Genomic DNA, 16,485 nt, shown 5'->3' with positions numbered 1-16,485 from the left:
TTACGCTTTGAATCCATGTGAGTTTTTCGCATCCGTGACATTCTGTATTATAGAGTGCTTTTGTTTAATTGAACTCTGTGTGAAGACCCACTTCCTTTTTGTTTTTTTTCTAGCAATCATCTGGTAGCTTCACTCAGTGTTCCCCAGTCTGGACTAATATTGATCTTATAGATACATAGATGCTATACTTGTTTTAATGTTCCTTGAAGTATTACCTGTGAGCTTTTTTTCAAGAAATATGTGAAGTACAAAGTCCCATTAGATTAATAAAGCAAGCTGATACGTTCTTTCTGAATTAGTGTGGTTTTAAAATCTTTGCTTTCCCTGTTGCAAAGCCAGAAATGTTAATAAATCATATAGAAAAGATAACGTAGCTTTCAGGGAGTGTTACAAATAGATTTGTAGTAGTGAATTGATGTAATTCTAAGTTAAGTAGACAAAATAAGTCCTTGCCTATAATAATGCTAGATTTTGGAAGAAAATAATCCTATCAGAGAGAGAAATTTCTAATTGTGTCTTTGTTCTGATGGCAATGTGTGAACACATCATGGATGTAGAAAGTGTGTGCGATTTCCTTTTGTTTAAATTTATACGTCTTTCTGCCTGGCTAGGGACTGTGGATCTTTGCCCATTTGTTTTGTATGTGAACACTGAATATGTATTTTTATTCTGACTGAGTTTCCCTCTTCTAGCTGGACGAGATATATTCGGTGGTACTGAGTGGCTACAGTGAAATGCCAGGCAAGTTGGGGAATGCCACAGTGGTCAACATCACCATTTTGAAGAATGATGATCCACACGGTGTCATTCAGTTTCTACCTGATGAACTATTAGTCACCATAAGGGAAAGTAAAGGAGAAATCGTCTACGCTGGTAATTCTTTTTTATTAGATCTGCTGTCTGCCCCTGCAAGGGTTCTTTTCCCCATTTCACCTTTCTAGGACAATGTCTGACTCCAGTCTCCACTCGGGAGTTTGCAGAGTGGTACAGTGCCAGCATGATGAGCGGTGGAGGCTGGAGAAGGATGGGCTTGGAAAGCCAGAGGGATCAATCCAGTAAAAAAATGGCTAGAGAATATGCCAGACAGGAGGGATGGAATATTGATGTATGTGCAAAGTGCGACCTGGAGGTAGTAGCTCTGTTTGTGGAGCATGAAGAATAGGGTGCTATGGGAGAGAAGAATGGAGATAAATCTTCATATAGGTGACTTCGATTTATCTGTTTCTATTGAATTATCAAGTATTTTTATAGGCAAAAATTAACAAATTTGAGCAAGTTTGAACTGCTTTAATAATGGTCTCTCTTTTATGTCCTTTCATGTAGTTCTCTCACATATTATTGGTTTTGCAAGAAGTGAATTTGCTTATTATTTCCTTTCCTTTTTCTTTGTTTCATCTTTGCTGACCTTTTTCTTCTTGATTTGTGTTCTGAAGATGCACGCTGACTGTATATGCTTCAATTTTTTAGCTGCTTACAGAGTTGTAAGAAACCAAGGAAGCTATGGCAATGTTAGTGTGTCTTGGGTTGTTGACCCAGCATGTACCAATGACGTCTATCCAGAACAAGGGACTATTTTCTTTGATAATCTGGAGTTTTCAAAAAATATCACCATTTACTCATTGCCAGATGAGGTAAATATTTTTAGTGTTTTTGTGTGAGTATATGGGAGAAAGATTAAGCGCTAAAACATTACAATTTAAGGAGAAAGAAGGAATGTTTGTTTTTTAAGAGCCTGGTAGGTGTTTGTAGGAAAAATCAAAATACTTGGGTAAAACTGAGATTACTTTAGCAAATCATAAGAGAATTTGAAAAGCTGTGCATACCTATAAACAAAAACAGTTAGAAACTGAGAATAGTTGAATGTGGTTAAATTATAGAAAATTTAATTTGAATAAACCCATTGTTTTGATAACAGGAATCCTAATTTTTATTTTTAATGCTGATGTATTTGAAGTAAAAAAGAAAGAATGAGAGTACTTAATAATAAATAAGTAAAGCTGTAAAAATAAATTACATATTTCAGAAGCAGGAAACTTAAAGATAACTTTAGGGCCATCTGTCCAACAGTAAAGATGAGGAGACTTATTTAGAAGGATTTTAGACTGATGATGATTTCTCTGTAACTGTACGGGCTGTCATTTGTCATCCCTCTTGACACACTGAAGGATCAATAAATAAAAAAACAACACTCAGAAATCTCTGGTTTGTTAATCCCTTCATCTGTTCATTTTAATTTCTTCATTGTTTTGTATGCAATAAATTAATTTTGTAATACTTTCAGGTACCTGAAGAGATGGAAGTATTCATCATCAGCTTATTCAATGCTACTGGTGGGGCCAGGCTGGGTAATATAACCAGTGCATTTTTACAGATTACAAGGAATGATGATCCCCTTTATTTTGCAGGTTAGATATTACTGGTTTTAAATGTAGAATACATGTACTACCCTAAACAGATTTTATTGATGGACCAGATCATTGGCAAATCCTAATTCCAATGGAACTAGTATAAAATGTTGATGTCTTTTGTTGTGTTGAATTTGCATTTGTTTCCTTCAGAAGCTTCCTGTATTTTCTTTCGTTATTCTCTTTGTTGATGCTGGGATGGGTTAGGTGGCTAAGAACAACAATATTCTCTTGTACCCACAAGTATTTCCATGCCTTTGCCACATACACCTTCTGTTTCACTGGGGAGGATTAGGAAAATAGGGCACGTGCAAGGAGCTCAGGCTTGAACTCAGGTAGATTTGTTGCTTCTGTATTTTCAGAACCTCTGACAGTGAGCGTTAAAGAAGGAGGTGTTGCAAACTTTACAGTCCTAAGGAATGGATCTGCTGATGTTGCTGTTGCTGTCCAGTATATCACTGTTAATGGAGATGCAACAGCTGAAGAGGGAGACTTCATTCCCAGTGGAAGGAGCAGCGTCATTTTGTTCGATGTTGGAGAAAGAGAGCAGAACTTATCTGTGTATATTAATGATGATGATACCCCTGAAACTGATGAAATGTTTTATATCTTCCTTTTGAATTCTACAGGTAAAATTAATGATTTAATGTATGTTTAGTAACTCTCCTTTTCCTTTTTTTCTGCAATTTTTTACCGGCTGGGTCTTATCATAAAGCAATATCTAAGTGCCAAGTATTACATGAATAAGGTTTGCTTCAACATTTCTATGCAATTACTTTACACAGTGTGTTTGGATTTTCATCTTGAATTGTTTAATTGGAAACAAAAATAAAATGATACGGTTGAAATTTTTCCTGCAAAAACAACTGGAGTGAAAGTCTCTTTTCAAATGTAAATGCTCCAAATTAGATGGGGTTTTAACTTGACTACAGAAACACAAGGCTAAAGAATGTTAGTACTGCAACAGCCTTAGGGAAAGAGGAATTCTTTTAGATTTTTGCCATGCTCCATTGTATACTACACAACTGCCTGATTTTTGTAAAAACAAACAGAACTGTCTCATTTTAGAGGAAAACCATGTAAATTGGTCTCTGTTTTATTTTTGTAGTAGTGCAGTGAATGCATACTTTTTTTTTTTCGGTCTGACAATATAATTTTACAAGGCTTAATCTACAGAAAAATGTATGTTAGAAATTACCCAAGGTACCACCAGTAAAGAATGGGTTTATTATCTTAGAAATAACATTGTCTTTTTTTTTTTTTTTTTTTAGTTATTTAGCACAAAATGATACAAAATTATTCAGCGCATGCCTGTTTTTGAATAGACGTCTTCTGGAATAAACCATCACTGCTGTGTAATATGGATAAGAAAATATAAGTTAAATATAAGAAATAGGTAAATTTTCCTATTAAGGAAAAGCAGGGCTCTACCTGCTTAATAAACACCGTCCCCACCCCTAGTCCTGCCAAAACTCAAGGTGTAGTGTGAGAGTCATCTGCGATGATGTTAGCAAATTTTAATCATTGACTGTCCTTCAGGTATTGTTATTCTGTAGCTAATAACAGGTTGTGAATGCAATGCATATCTTTGCAATGCAAACTAAAACTAAATTGGAGAATCCATCAAAACAAGAACTGACTTGAGGGGCTATAATTTAATAAAGCAAAGGAAAACTATCACAATTAACCATCAGATTATACTTTCACATTAGATTGTGTGGTCAGAAAGTTAAACACCTACCACGGATTCAATTCAAGAAGAGGAAATATAAAATTAGATTTCCTCATGTAGGCATGCCTACTAAGTGTCTTATCCCTCATTACAGTCTATAATGATCTGGTTCAGTCAAGGAGACTAAGAGAGTGCTTCAGGTCACACGAAAGTGGACACCCTGTGGCTGGTCTATGAATTGCTCACAAGGCTTCATTGATCTCCAGCTGCATCTGCCCCAGACGTTGGTAGCAGGCAGCCAGAGAATTATAGAGGAATTTTTACCAATTATTTGAGTATAAGGTAGCTTATCTGTTTCCTAAGGTCAGCTGGCATTCACGCTGGTACCCAGGTCTCTTACAGAACATCAGCCTTACAGAAATGATTGGACAAAGCCATTCTTCTCTCTTCTTAAATTTTCTCTTTGATGATCTCTTTCTACTTTACTTTCTTCAAGATCTACTGGTATTTTCTCTTACCACTCTGTTGGGAACATGTGATGGCTTTCCTCCCAATGCACTGGTCCTACAGGAATGGGTAGCTGCAGTCTCCCTTTGCTTCTAAAAGGAGGGTCATATCATCACACAGCCTCTCTAGAATCACAAAAAATACAGAATATTTCTATATGCATTCCTGAAAGCAAAAAACCAAAATTTTCTTTCTATGATCTGTTACATTTATTGACCTTGATCATTACATCCCTTTTGAAAATTGTCGCACTGTTGTACCTCAGAGAAAATACAGATAGAGTTATATATGAAGTTAAAGCAGTAAATACATTGTTTACTTTGGAACAAAAGCTAGTCTAATGCTCTTAAATAGGGTGAAAAATGGGATGGGGGTGGAAACACAATGCACATGTGTGGACATAGGAAGGGTGTTAGAATGTCTCTACAGTGCTAATATACACACAGAAATCCTACTAGGTTCCCCTCTACTTCACAGGTATCTTATATCTTTGCCTTTCAGATAGGCTGTGATATGGGTGTGAATAAACTCCTGGATACTGTTCTTAGCTTGTATGTAGTTTAAGTGCAATATTTCTATTCTAGGTCTAAAGGAGAGCTGGGAACCCTGAATACATATCTTTTTATTTTGACTTGACTAGTTGATCAAACATGAAATACAACCTCCCATAAAATCCTTTCTGCTCACAATCACATCTTCTCTGGTCATGTCACATGTATTTTTTCCTGCAAATCTTATGTCTTGCTCTCTGCATGAGATGCTACTGAAGTATTTTTACTCTGATTTCCCTGTTACTGAATATCTCAAATATTGGTTTTCACTGATTGTTTTATCTTTGTTCATTTCTTTGTTTGCATAAAAGCTGTTGGAGTGAGAAGGAAACACCTTCGGTTTTAGAGTCACACTCATTTCTGATTCCAGTTTTGATAAAATTCATCACTCTCTTTTTAGGGGATACTGTTATCTTTAAGGCTGGAGTGGCTACAGTTATTATTGAAGCAAATGATGATCCTAATGGAATTTTCTCCTTGGAGACTTTAGAGAAGACAGTGGAAGAAGGCAAAAGTAACATTTTTTTGTAAGTAACTTTAAAACAATGCTTTTGCACTTTTTTGCAACTTTATGGTATTTTATGGATAGTACTTTGATCTAATCCCGTACAAGTTTGCATTGATAAAAAAGTATTAAGGGAAAATAGCTTTAATAAATTTTGGATTAAATGATCTGTAAACATACTGAAGACATCAACTGTTTTATATTATCATTTTAAAATGTATACAGAAATTAATGTTAAAATGTAAATAAATAAGACTATGGTATTGTTGTTTTCTTATATTCTTGGTAGACTTTAGATACAGAGGAATCTTGATGATTGAGCAGAATATAACCTGGACTAACAGAGAAATAAAAAAGTCAACATACAGCTAAATATGACTATGTGGTTGCTCATTTCTTTTTGCACCCTACTTTGAAGCCTTGCCCTACAAACAACCCATATTACTGTATTCTTTCTGATAGTTGGGTTTTCTTCTATCTGTTAATTACAGATGGAAGTCTATACCCAAAGTCCAAATGTGACTGTCTTCTAGACTGAAAATACTCTTCCCTAGTCTGACCTTTGAAAGTATTTTCCTTCCAGCCACTGGGGTGTATTCAAAAATGGGAAGGGTTAAGAAATGAATTTGCTTGGCATCTTACCTTGTTTTGTTCCATAAAGTCAGAATGGGATTATAATTTGACAAAAATACTGATTTTTCATTACGAAACCTCTAGACAGGATATAAAGAGGAGTTAGGTCATAATAAATGTAATAGTGTGAACAGTTAGGGAAGAGGCTCTTTTCGCATTTGTTTAGTTTTCTGTTATATCTTTTTATTTGATTTTTTTGTTTGTTTAATGACTTGAAGCAGATGCCTATGACTATGACTTAGGTCTTTATCCTTGTGTTACACATCTAAAGAATGAAAATCCTTGAGAAAAAGAGGTATTAAATATAGTGTTTGGTTGGTTTTGTTATGCTGCTCTTTGTGCTTTATTTTGTCCTTTATAATCTTATTTGCAGGTGGGTTTTTTTGATTTTTTTTATTTGAAGGTCTGAAGAATGATTACTTGAACTAAACATGTTTTTCTACAGGTGCTTTATGGAGGCACATGATACCAATATCACCAGTGTTTGAGGACCTTGCTCAGTCCTCCTTGATGAAATATATTTACTAGGGAGCTGTCTCTTCCATACCCTCACTGCTTTGGCTGTTGTGTAGTACGCAACAGAAGGATCAGAATAACATATAACCTAATCTCTCAGAACAGCTATGGCAGCACTGCGCTTTAAAGGGAGAAATTGGAGTTACTGCAACAGTCCTACCCAGCTGGGATAGAGCGCCCTTGTTAATGGCAAAAAAAGAAAAACCTTTGGAAGCAGAAACAACGTAATTGTGTTGCTGTGCCCGGACTAATTTTCCTGAACTAATTTTTCAGTCTGATATAATCTCTTTGTACAACATTTTATTGTGCAAACAGAAGCATGGTTTTTGTATGTAAAGAATACTTTGTTAATAAGGGCAGTATATGCTTCGTTTTTTATTTATCATGCCTTTTGGAAATTGGTGAAATTATCTTACCAGATAGCTATACAAAAAATAAGATCTTGGGTTTATTTGCTACATTCTTAATCTGGAATAACCACAGATTTCTGAAAGATGTAGAACATAATTCAAATTTAATACCAATGTAAGAAAGAGTTTAAAGAGGCTTGATGGTTAAAGGGAGAGATGTTTGTGGTTAAATATAGATGATTCTCTTTCTCGTCTAAGGGTTGCCAGGTATATAAATTTTTCATGTTAACTTGCTAAACTATTATACATTATTATTTATTATTTACATCATAAAATTGCAAGAGAAAGTGATGTTTAGCTTAACAGTACTACTTTGTTTGCACCTGCATCGGTTTCTTTTTTTTCTAAAGTACCTGGGGTATACCTGGGAGTAGAATTATGCTGTGAAATGGCAGGCCTTCAAAGAGGATTGTATTGTTGTTCATGGTTGTATTTATTGTTCATGGTTATTTAGAATGTTGTATATTATTTTTCACAGTAAGGAAGATTAGTGTAATTGTGTTTTCCCTTCCTAATGAATGCTGATGCGTGTCTGCCAGACTGTTCACTCTTTCTGTATCATTGAACAGGGTTTTGAGACACAGAGGACACTTTGGCAATGTCTCATTGACCTGGCAGCTGTTTGATAATGGCTCTGCCCTGAGGCCAGGAGAAGAGTTCTATGAAACTTATGGGACTGTGTTCTTCATGGATGGTGAAGGATCAAAGCCAATAACACTCCATGCTATTTCAGATAGAATTCCTGAATTCAATGAATTTTACATTCTGAAGTTGGTGAATGCTTCAGGTATTGTCTTCTATATCACCATTCCCTTCATATCTGGTAGAAAAGAATTATGTTTAATCAATCAAAACGAAACCAACCCTGGCAAGAGCTTTGCATTGAATCATGTCTTGATATCCTATACTTTTCTGGTAAGGCTTTAGGTTTTATTTTTCATTTAATCCTAATTTAGGTATATGAATGCAGTTATTCAGTTCCTGAATAATGGTTATACACATTTTGGTGATCTGATCTTTAAAAAGGAAGCCTCTTAGTGATTTCAGAGATATAGATCTTTGTGTAGTTGAAGACAAAATAAAGCTATGAAAGGCTATGCAAGTCTACCATAATGGACATTGGTTGGTTGGTTTGCTTTTTTCTAGAAGAGGCCAAATACTTATAGTTATCACTTCATATGACTTAAATAACAACTGGTACAGGTCTGCTACTGAGCAGAGTTCCAAATCTCCTGGACTCATTCCACCTCAGTACTATTTGTGGTCTTCTGTGCTCAGATACAACTGAAAATACGTGTTGACCTTTCCTGTAAGTGAAATCCATATGCATGCACAAAAGATTTCCTACTTGTAATAGGTAGATCACTGCACATTTTCTATATGGAGGCTCTACATTCACCTCATGATCTTCCTATCATGAACTCTTACTGTGCAGAAATAGATGACTAATGGCAGGACTTGGCAGAAGTTTTAATACACAACTGGTTACTGATTTTGCAAGGTATCCCTGCTTCTGTTTCAGAGGCAATGGGCCAAATTTTTGCTGTTCCATATTCATGTAAATCTTGGAGTAATATGAGAACTGAATTTGGCCCCATGTTTGTCAAATGAATCAAAGGTAACCTATCCCATTGACTAATTCAGAGAAGTAGGAGCTAATCTTGTTTTAGCTGAACGACAAATGCGTGTTTTGCAGTTGAAAAATAGCATACTGCTTTGTTTTCTATGAAAATTATCATTATAGTGTTTTAAAACAATACGGTTGTATTATTAAGTCGGAGCATTTTCTAAGACTTTAGAGGCTCTTTGAAGAAGATTTAAGCCATTTTAGACACATAGTTAATTACTTACATATTAATTACATTAATTACATTATATGTAATTAATTACATATTATTTTAAAACTTGTAAGCAATGAGTAGCTTTCTTCAGACTGTGTTGTTTGAAAACAACCATTAACTTTTGCTCTAATTTCCATTGTATAGGTGGGTCTCCTGGTCCTGGTGGTCAGTTGTCTGAAACAAACCTTGCTGTAACCGTGATGATCCCATTCAACGATGACCCTTTTGGGGTCTTTGTGATAGATCCAGAGAGCCAGGACAGAGACATAGCGGAAGATGTTCTTTCTGAAGATGATCTTTCCTATATTACAGACTTCACCATCTGGAGACAACAAGGCACCTTTGGTGTTGTCCGGTTAGGTTGGGAAATACTGTCTAGTACGTTCCAAGATGGACTACCATCAATGGTAGACTTCTTGTTGCTGGGATCATTTCCAAGTTCCGTACAATCCCAGCCTCACATGAGGCGCCGTCACAGCGGAACAGATGCTTTGTATTTCAGTGGAAAAGAGGATGCATTTGGGATTATTGGTCCGGAATACCCATACAGTGGAAATAATGCAGTAACCAATTTTACATTTTCAGCATGGTTAATTCCTAATGTCGGTACTGATGGTTATGTAGTTGAAAAGGATGACGATAATGGAACCTTATATTACGGCGTGAAAATCCAAACAAACGATTCTCATGTTTCTGTAGTGCTTCAGTATACAGCATTAGGATCCAATATGACATATATGGCTCAAGCAGCAGTCCTGAAATATCTGGATGAAAATGCTTGGCTTCACCTTCTGATTACTCTGGATGAAGGTATAATTGAATTTTACATGGATGGAGTTCCAGTTCTGGGAGGAATGAAGAGCCTTAAAGGAGAAGCAATTGCTGATGGTGAGCCAATAGCCTTCATTGTTTTTCTCCATATGTAAAGTTCTGCAATGTATAGAAGAGTCTAGCTCTGTGACAGGTGTATGCAAGATGCTGAAATTATTGTGTCTGATTAGTTAATTGAAAAGAATGGATAGAAAATACTGAGGATTTTCAAAAAGCATATGGAAATTAGAGCGGGGGAAGTTCAAAATAATTTAGTACTTTAACAGTGCTTGGATTGCAATAATTTGAAAATAATTGATAATTTAGAATTATATTTATATATGTATGCTTATCATGTATACATACTGTTATATGTGTATGCAGTTAATAATTTCTATAAGATTTACAGCACTGTAGCTGAGAAGGGACTATTTTCTCCTCAGTTTCTGAAACAAAAGACAGTAATGATTTTATTTCTAGTTGTGTATTATATTACTTGAAAGCAATAGAATTTTTCAGGGTGTGGATTTACTTAAGAGAGTATTTACATGGTGTATGAAAATTATGCCTGTAATTTTAATAGTGTTCCAAGGAACATTAGCATGTGTAGTTCAGTTTCTCTAACTGGATAGTACCAGATGTGATTTTAGTCGTAGATAACCACTATGGACATGCACTCTGAACTAACAGCAGTGACCAGAGAAGTATTAGACCAATTCCTTTATAAAGTCAGATATTATATGGATGGAATACATTTATATTTACTCTTTCTTTTGCAGTTTCCCATTCTTCCACATACTTTTTTTTTTCCATTGGAGATTATCTCCATAATTTTTCCTTTCTTCCTCTCGCCTTTGGTTTCACTTGTTTTCTTTGGTGGGGATAGGCAGTGAATGATTATCAATTTCTTGAATATAATTGCCTTTTCTGTAGTCAAAGAAGGACAATTTAAAAACGTACAGTGATGCTAAATGCATATACATCTACATGCATATATGTACCTAGAGTGAGAATAGAGAGGAGACTTCATTAATTGTATAGTGTAGTATTTTATTTCTGCCTGTAGATTTCCGGTGGTTGGAGTCAGAGAAATAAATTTGCCCTCTGTAACAAAGTAGTACCTCTGCAATTAATGTCCATCAGACTTGCAGTGCTGGAGCTGAGAAAGGATCGTTTTTTCCCTCAGTTTCTAAAACAAAGATGTGTGAAATGCAATAATGCATTTGTTGCTAGAAGGATCTGTCTGAGTTGTTGTAAATTTTCTGTATTAGTGGAGATGTGCTCTGTCTGGAGATACTACAAGTATAAGGTAAGGATTTCATCTCTCTCCATCTAATGTTGGATACTACACAGTGGTGAGCATAGCAGCCCAGTTTTTCTCCGCAACGTGCCCCAGTACAATTATCAGTTGCTGTGGTTGCTTGTCTCTAGAGCTGACACTCGCTGTCACATGTATGCCAGTACTCTCAAGAGCACAGTTTCTTCTGAAACCAGAAATTAGCTGGAAAGAAGAGCAATCTGTGTGTTTTAGCACAATAGGAATGAGTATGAGCTACCAGCCCAGTATATTTGTAAAAAAGGCAGCTGTGATCCTGTGATTTGCCAAGTAGGGTAATTGTTTGGAGACAGAGACGTACTAATGCTGTTGTAAAAAGCATTTGGAATTTGGTGTATGTTTCTGAAGTCCATATTCCCAGTGCCCAGAAGGGCTAATGCAGTGATGATGAGTATCATCGGAATGGATCAACTGTCCTAACAGAGAGAGACAAAATGGGGTCTGTTTAGCAAAACAAGAGGTCAGAGGGGTTGCAGTTGCAGTTGTGCTCTGGAAAGCTCTCTCTGAAGGAAAGAGAGAGTTTACCAAGTCTCACAAAAATCAGGGATGGTGACAATGTGCTGGTAGAACTAGTACGGTGAAAATCCTGAACAGTCTAGGGTGGAATTGTTTGGCCTGTGATGATCCACCTTTAACACTGAGATGAGGCTCAATGAACCTCCTGATTTTGCATTTCAGGATCAATATGATTCCTAATCCATGGATAATAAACAGTTTACCATTGATTTTTAACATGTACAGCTATTCAGTTGCAGATTTATTACTTTCAAGAAATACAATAACATGAGGAAAATTATAATTTCCTTCTCAGGTCTAGGAATAATGAGAATTGGAGCAGGAGTCAATGGCAGCAGTAGGTACACAGGACTAATGCAGGATGTAAGGCTTTATGAGCGTAAATTGACACGAGCAGAGATCTATGAACTCCATGCAACTCCTGCGAAAAGTGATGTCCACCCTGTCTCTGGGTATCTGGAGTATCGTCAAGGAGAGACCAATAAATCGTTCATAGTGTCTGCAAAGGATGACAAAGAGGAAGAAGGAGAGGAGTTGTTCATCCTAAAGCTCATTTCTGTGCGTGGTGGAGCTCGGATTTCACAAGAAAATACCACAGCAAGATTAAGAATACAGAAAAGTGATAATGCTAATGGTTTATTTGGCTTCACTGGAGCATGTATTCCTGAGGTAAGGTGTTTGTAAGGAAAATTATAGGTGAAGTTTTGGACACAGAAAAATTAATGGCAAGACCAATTGACCTGCACAGGGCCTTGATTTCACATTTTTATTTTTTGTAGTTAAGTATAGTTTTTCTAGAATTTGGAAATGGGTAAACTCTGTTCATACAGCCTCAGTTTCACTGGCATTTGCAATATAATTTTTAAAAATCGCTCCAAATTATTTTCCTTGAGAAAATTAATTTTATTACATAAATTGAAGACCAAAGCTTAGAGTTTTCTAGATGAACATTTTTTCCTTTACTTCTGTCACATCTGAGACCAGGTTATCAATTAAAGTATAAGATTTAATTTTCTTGTTTGGAGAGTGGATAATTACAAAGATTTTATTTTATTTTTCTGTGTCACATGCTACGTTTGAAAGAATTTTACTAAAGTCCATGCAATGACAAGGTGTGATGTATTTTTCCATAATCATTTGCTATCATAAAGTATAAATTGCATATGTTTGGTGTGAATTCAGTTGATATTAGCTGTGTGTTGGGGGTTTTTTAAACATTAACTTATTCTTTGGTGGTGGCCACCATATATGCCATATATAAACTTGCTGCTTGTTCAGGGCAGATTGAAACATAATTCATTTTTACTTCTGTAATCAATTATGAGGGAGAAAAACATGATACATCTTTCCATTGGTATTGGATTATTTTGGAAAACAAATTTCAGAATACTTTCCAGTTTGGGAACTCTCATGACCTTTTAATTACATTCTAACCAAAGTGCTTACGATGTGTTTGAAAATCACCATCTTGCCTGAGTGATACTGGCTTTCAATCCGATCCAGTTTGCTTTCTATGTGCCTACCATATGCTATGATAATAGATTCCATCAGTCTCAAATGCCACTGATAATACTGTGATGTCACAGATCATCAACCAACCATGAAGCAAAATTAAAAATTTATATGGCATGTTAATTGTTTTGTGCTTATGTCCATATCACCAGGGAAGGATTACAGCTCTCAGTGATGATGCAGACACACAGCATTGTTTTATCAGTAGTTTAACTGCTTTATGTGCACATCTGTCTACTGTGCAGCTGAAGGCACAGGCAGTATCTGCACTGTGTTATAGAGCAAGTCTAAATTTAGTGCTTAAAACAGCTCTAGCCTTTCTGGCAATTTTCAGATAAAATTGTTTTCTACTTTAGTTCTATGATCATAACTTTCTAAAACATACGATCAGTATCAATACTTACTTTGTTCCAAATATGTGAAATTGTTGCTGCTCAAGTCATGTTCTCTGTGAAGACAGAATTGTAAAGAGAACTGTAGCACAGAAAATTTTTGAAAGTTCTTCCTGAATGATGATAGTATAGTTTAATTTTAATGTATTGTTTTTTCCCCCATAGTAGGGGAAAGGGGGTATCCAGATCTTTCTTTAAATTATCGCTAATGAAAATTAAAATAATTGACACTAATATAAAACAATAGTTCCCATTGATTTTGACACATACATTTCAAGCATTTTGATTCTGTCTTTGGCATGTAGTTTGGGGGAAGAGATTGTGTCCAAAACAAACAACAGGGTACAGTTATTCATTTACCTTTGTGGTCCTCAGGGACACGCTAGAAGCTGTTGCAAATTCCACTAAGATTATTCTGACCACCATCAAGTTTAGTTTCAGCTTCCTAGCACTCCAAAAGTGCTGAAAGTAACATGATGGCAATTTGACTAGCATTACAGTTTCTATCTTTTGCATTTATTGCCTTGATTTACTTTGACAATAACAAACATTTCAATTTCTTCCTTCCAGACTGCCGATGAGGGTTCCACTATATCCTGTGTCGTGGAGCGTACAAGGGGAGCCCTAGACTACGTGTATATAAATTACATTATCTCACAGGTTGATTCCACGGGCATTAATTACTCTGTTACCGATTTTTCTAACAGCACTGGCACTATCACATTCCTTCCTTGGCAGAGATCAGAGGTAAACCCTACCTTCCTATTAACTATTCATCCTGTCCTTTGCAAACCTGCTGGAAAGCACCTTCTGTGGGTGCTTGACTGGTTTTCATGCAGGAGAGTGTTTCCTTCACATGGCTTTTGTTATATTTGGCAGGGTTTTTTGCATCACTGACAACGAACAAGTGATACGACAGATGCTTATAGATCTGTGTGTGTCTTGGTTCAGGGGTCACTATGTGTGTATGTATGTTTGAATGCACATAATATATGTGATATGCTTACATATATGTATATATTAAATTTATATATATCTATATGTATATTGAAGTGAAGATACTCCTGGGCTGAAATAATGGATCCAGCTACTTTTGAAATTGGAAAATGAACAGGTTTTGGAACTCATATTTATCTCCGCATCAATTAAATAAGACAGCAGTAAAGTTCACTGCTGTAATCAAGTGTCTTGCAACCACTGTTGGCCACGTTCTGTCCCTTTTGCTTAATCTGTTTCTATGAATTCAGTCCTGACCCCCAGCACAGGAGTTTCACATTTATTTGAAGAAGTGTGGGACCACAATACTGTAGAAAGTTAATGTGTGTTTTGTATTAGCGCTGGTAAAATAGAAAGGGTGAATTGTTAGTAGAAAGTGCTGTTCTCGGTTTCACGTTTATCCCTCTGCTGAAGTCAGCGTGGACTGACTGAAACCCACTGACGCCATTTGAAAGGATCTCAGTGGCTCCGCTAGAACTGCGGATCTGATCCCGGTTAAACCGTGTAAGTGATTAGAGCTTGGCAAAAGCTCGTGATATCTGAAAATAGTTTGTTCATGTCGCTGTTTATTCAGCTTTGATTCTCCATTGAATCATATTACTGCATTGCATACAGTCATGTGAAGCAAAAATTTCCAAAGCTTTTCTAGTCTGGCAGCATGGATGAGGCCTGCCTTATTCTATCTAGTGGAGAAGGGGGCTGGCATACCCCCTTGCTCCACTGCTGTCTGATCCAATTTGTTGTCTACATGTGGAGGAGGTCATGGGCATGGCCCTAAGAAACAGATTGGGAGCAGTTGCTCATCAGGTGAGATATCCTGAGAGACTTTCCACTGATGTTTGTAAGCTACGCGTTCCCACGCCTCCAAATACGATCACCTACTTAAACTTTTTCTTCTGTATGTTTGTCTGATCGCATCACAATATATAGCAAGCTGGAATTGTCTGAGGTGAATATGTTAGGCTGTGCAGGGCAGGTTATGTTAATTAATAGTATGATCTGCAATCTCAAGTGTCAGGTGGCACAAAAGGCTTGAGGTACTTGCTCTCTAAATTGGATTAATCACTGTAATTTCTCTTCAGAAGAACAATTTCTTCAAGATTTTGAAATCTATCAGATATTTCACTTTCAATATACACAATTTAAACTATGCTTATTTTAAGATATGATAGTAAATAATTGCTTGCTTGGTTATGCATTTATGTAACTTGAAGCACTTAAGAAAATATGCCTTCCATTTCTGATAGCTTGGTAACATTCTGTTTGGAATACATATTCTAAACATAAAATATTATCCTAGAGGTTAGCTTAAATTATGTGGAAACCAAAAATATCAACATTACTTTCAGAACTACACTGCAGATACAGCTGACTGACTAATCAAAGAATTTGATGAGCTAGGCAGAGTCGTGAAACTCGTAAGTGCTGTATGTTGCACGGTTTGATTTCTCCATGATTTGGTCCTTCTCTAGGTCTTAAATTTGCATGTTATTGATGATGACATTCCGGAGCTAAATGAATATTTCCGTGTGACATTAGTCTCTGCAGTGTCTGGAGATGGAAAACTAGGTTCAACTCCTACCAGTGGAGCAAGTATAGATCCGGAAAAGGAAACTACTGATATCAACATCAAAGCCAGTGACCACCCATATGGTAACAATGATGGAGATGATACAGTCTTGTTGCAGATAATTGCGTAGTACTAGGTCAACGGATAAAAACTTTGCTTAACCTTGATAGTTGAGGAAGCAATGCTAAGTGTTGCACTTTATCTAACTTGAGATTAGTTCATAATTTTTATACAAGAGTGAAAGCTGAGTTACTTCTTCTTGAGAATATTACAAAAAAGCTTCAAGGCTGCCCTGACCAAACAGGCGATGATT

General features: G+C 36.2%; 1 protein-coding gene across 1 annotated transcript in view; it reads left to right on the top strand.

Moving 5' to 3' along the window:
• Nucleotides 1-16,485, top strand: part of ADGRV1 (adhesion G protein-coupled receptor V1) — a 267,326-nt gene that overhangs the window by 25,111 nt on the left and 225,730 nt on the right. The window contains exons 13-22 of the mRNA XM_075740373.1: nt 693-873; nt 1,468-1,631; nt 2,282-2,405; nt 2,768-3,034; nt 5,536-5,662; nt 7,769-7,986; nt 9,185-9,928; nt 11,998-12,371; nt 14,177-14,353; nt 16,075-16,255. Of these exons, the coding sequence (XP_075596488.1) occupies nt 693-873; nt 1,468-1,631; nt 2,282-2,405; nt 2,768-3,034; nt 5,536-5,662; nt 7,769-7,986; nt 9,185-9,928; nt 11,998-12,371; nt 14,177-14,353; nt 16,075-16,255 (2,557 nt within the window). The remainder of the gene's footprint in view (nt 1-692; nt 874-1,467; nt 1,632-2,281; nt 2,406-2,767; nt 3,035-5,535; nt 5,663-7,768; nt 7,987-9,184; nt 9,929-11,997; nt 12,372-14,176; nt 14,354-16,074; nt 16,256-16,485) is intronic.

This window comes from Balearica regulorum, chromosome Z (genome assembly GCF_011004875.1).
Source record: "Balearica regulorum gibbericeps isolate bBalReg1 chromosome Z, bBalReg1.pri, whole genome shotgun sequence".
In the NCBI taxonomy this organism is placed as follows: Eukaryota; Metazoa; Chordata; class Aves; order Gruiformes; family Gruidae; genus Balearica; species Balearica regulorum.
This window is presented reverse-complemented; position numbering and strand designations above follow the sequence as displayed.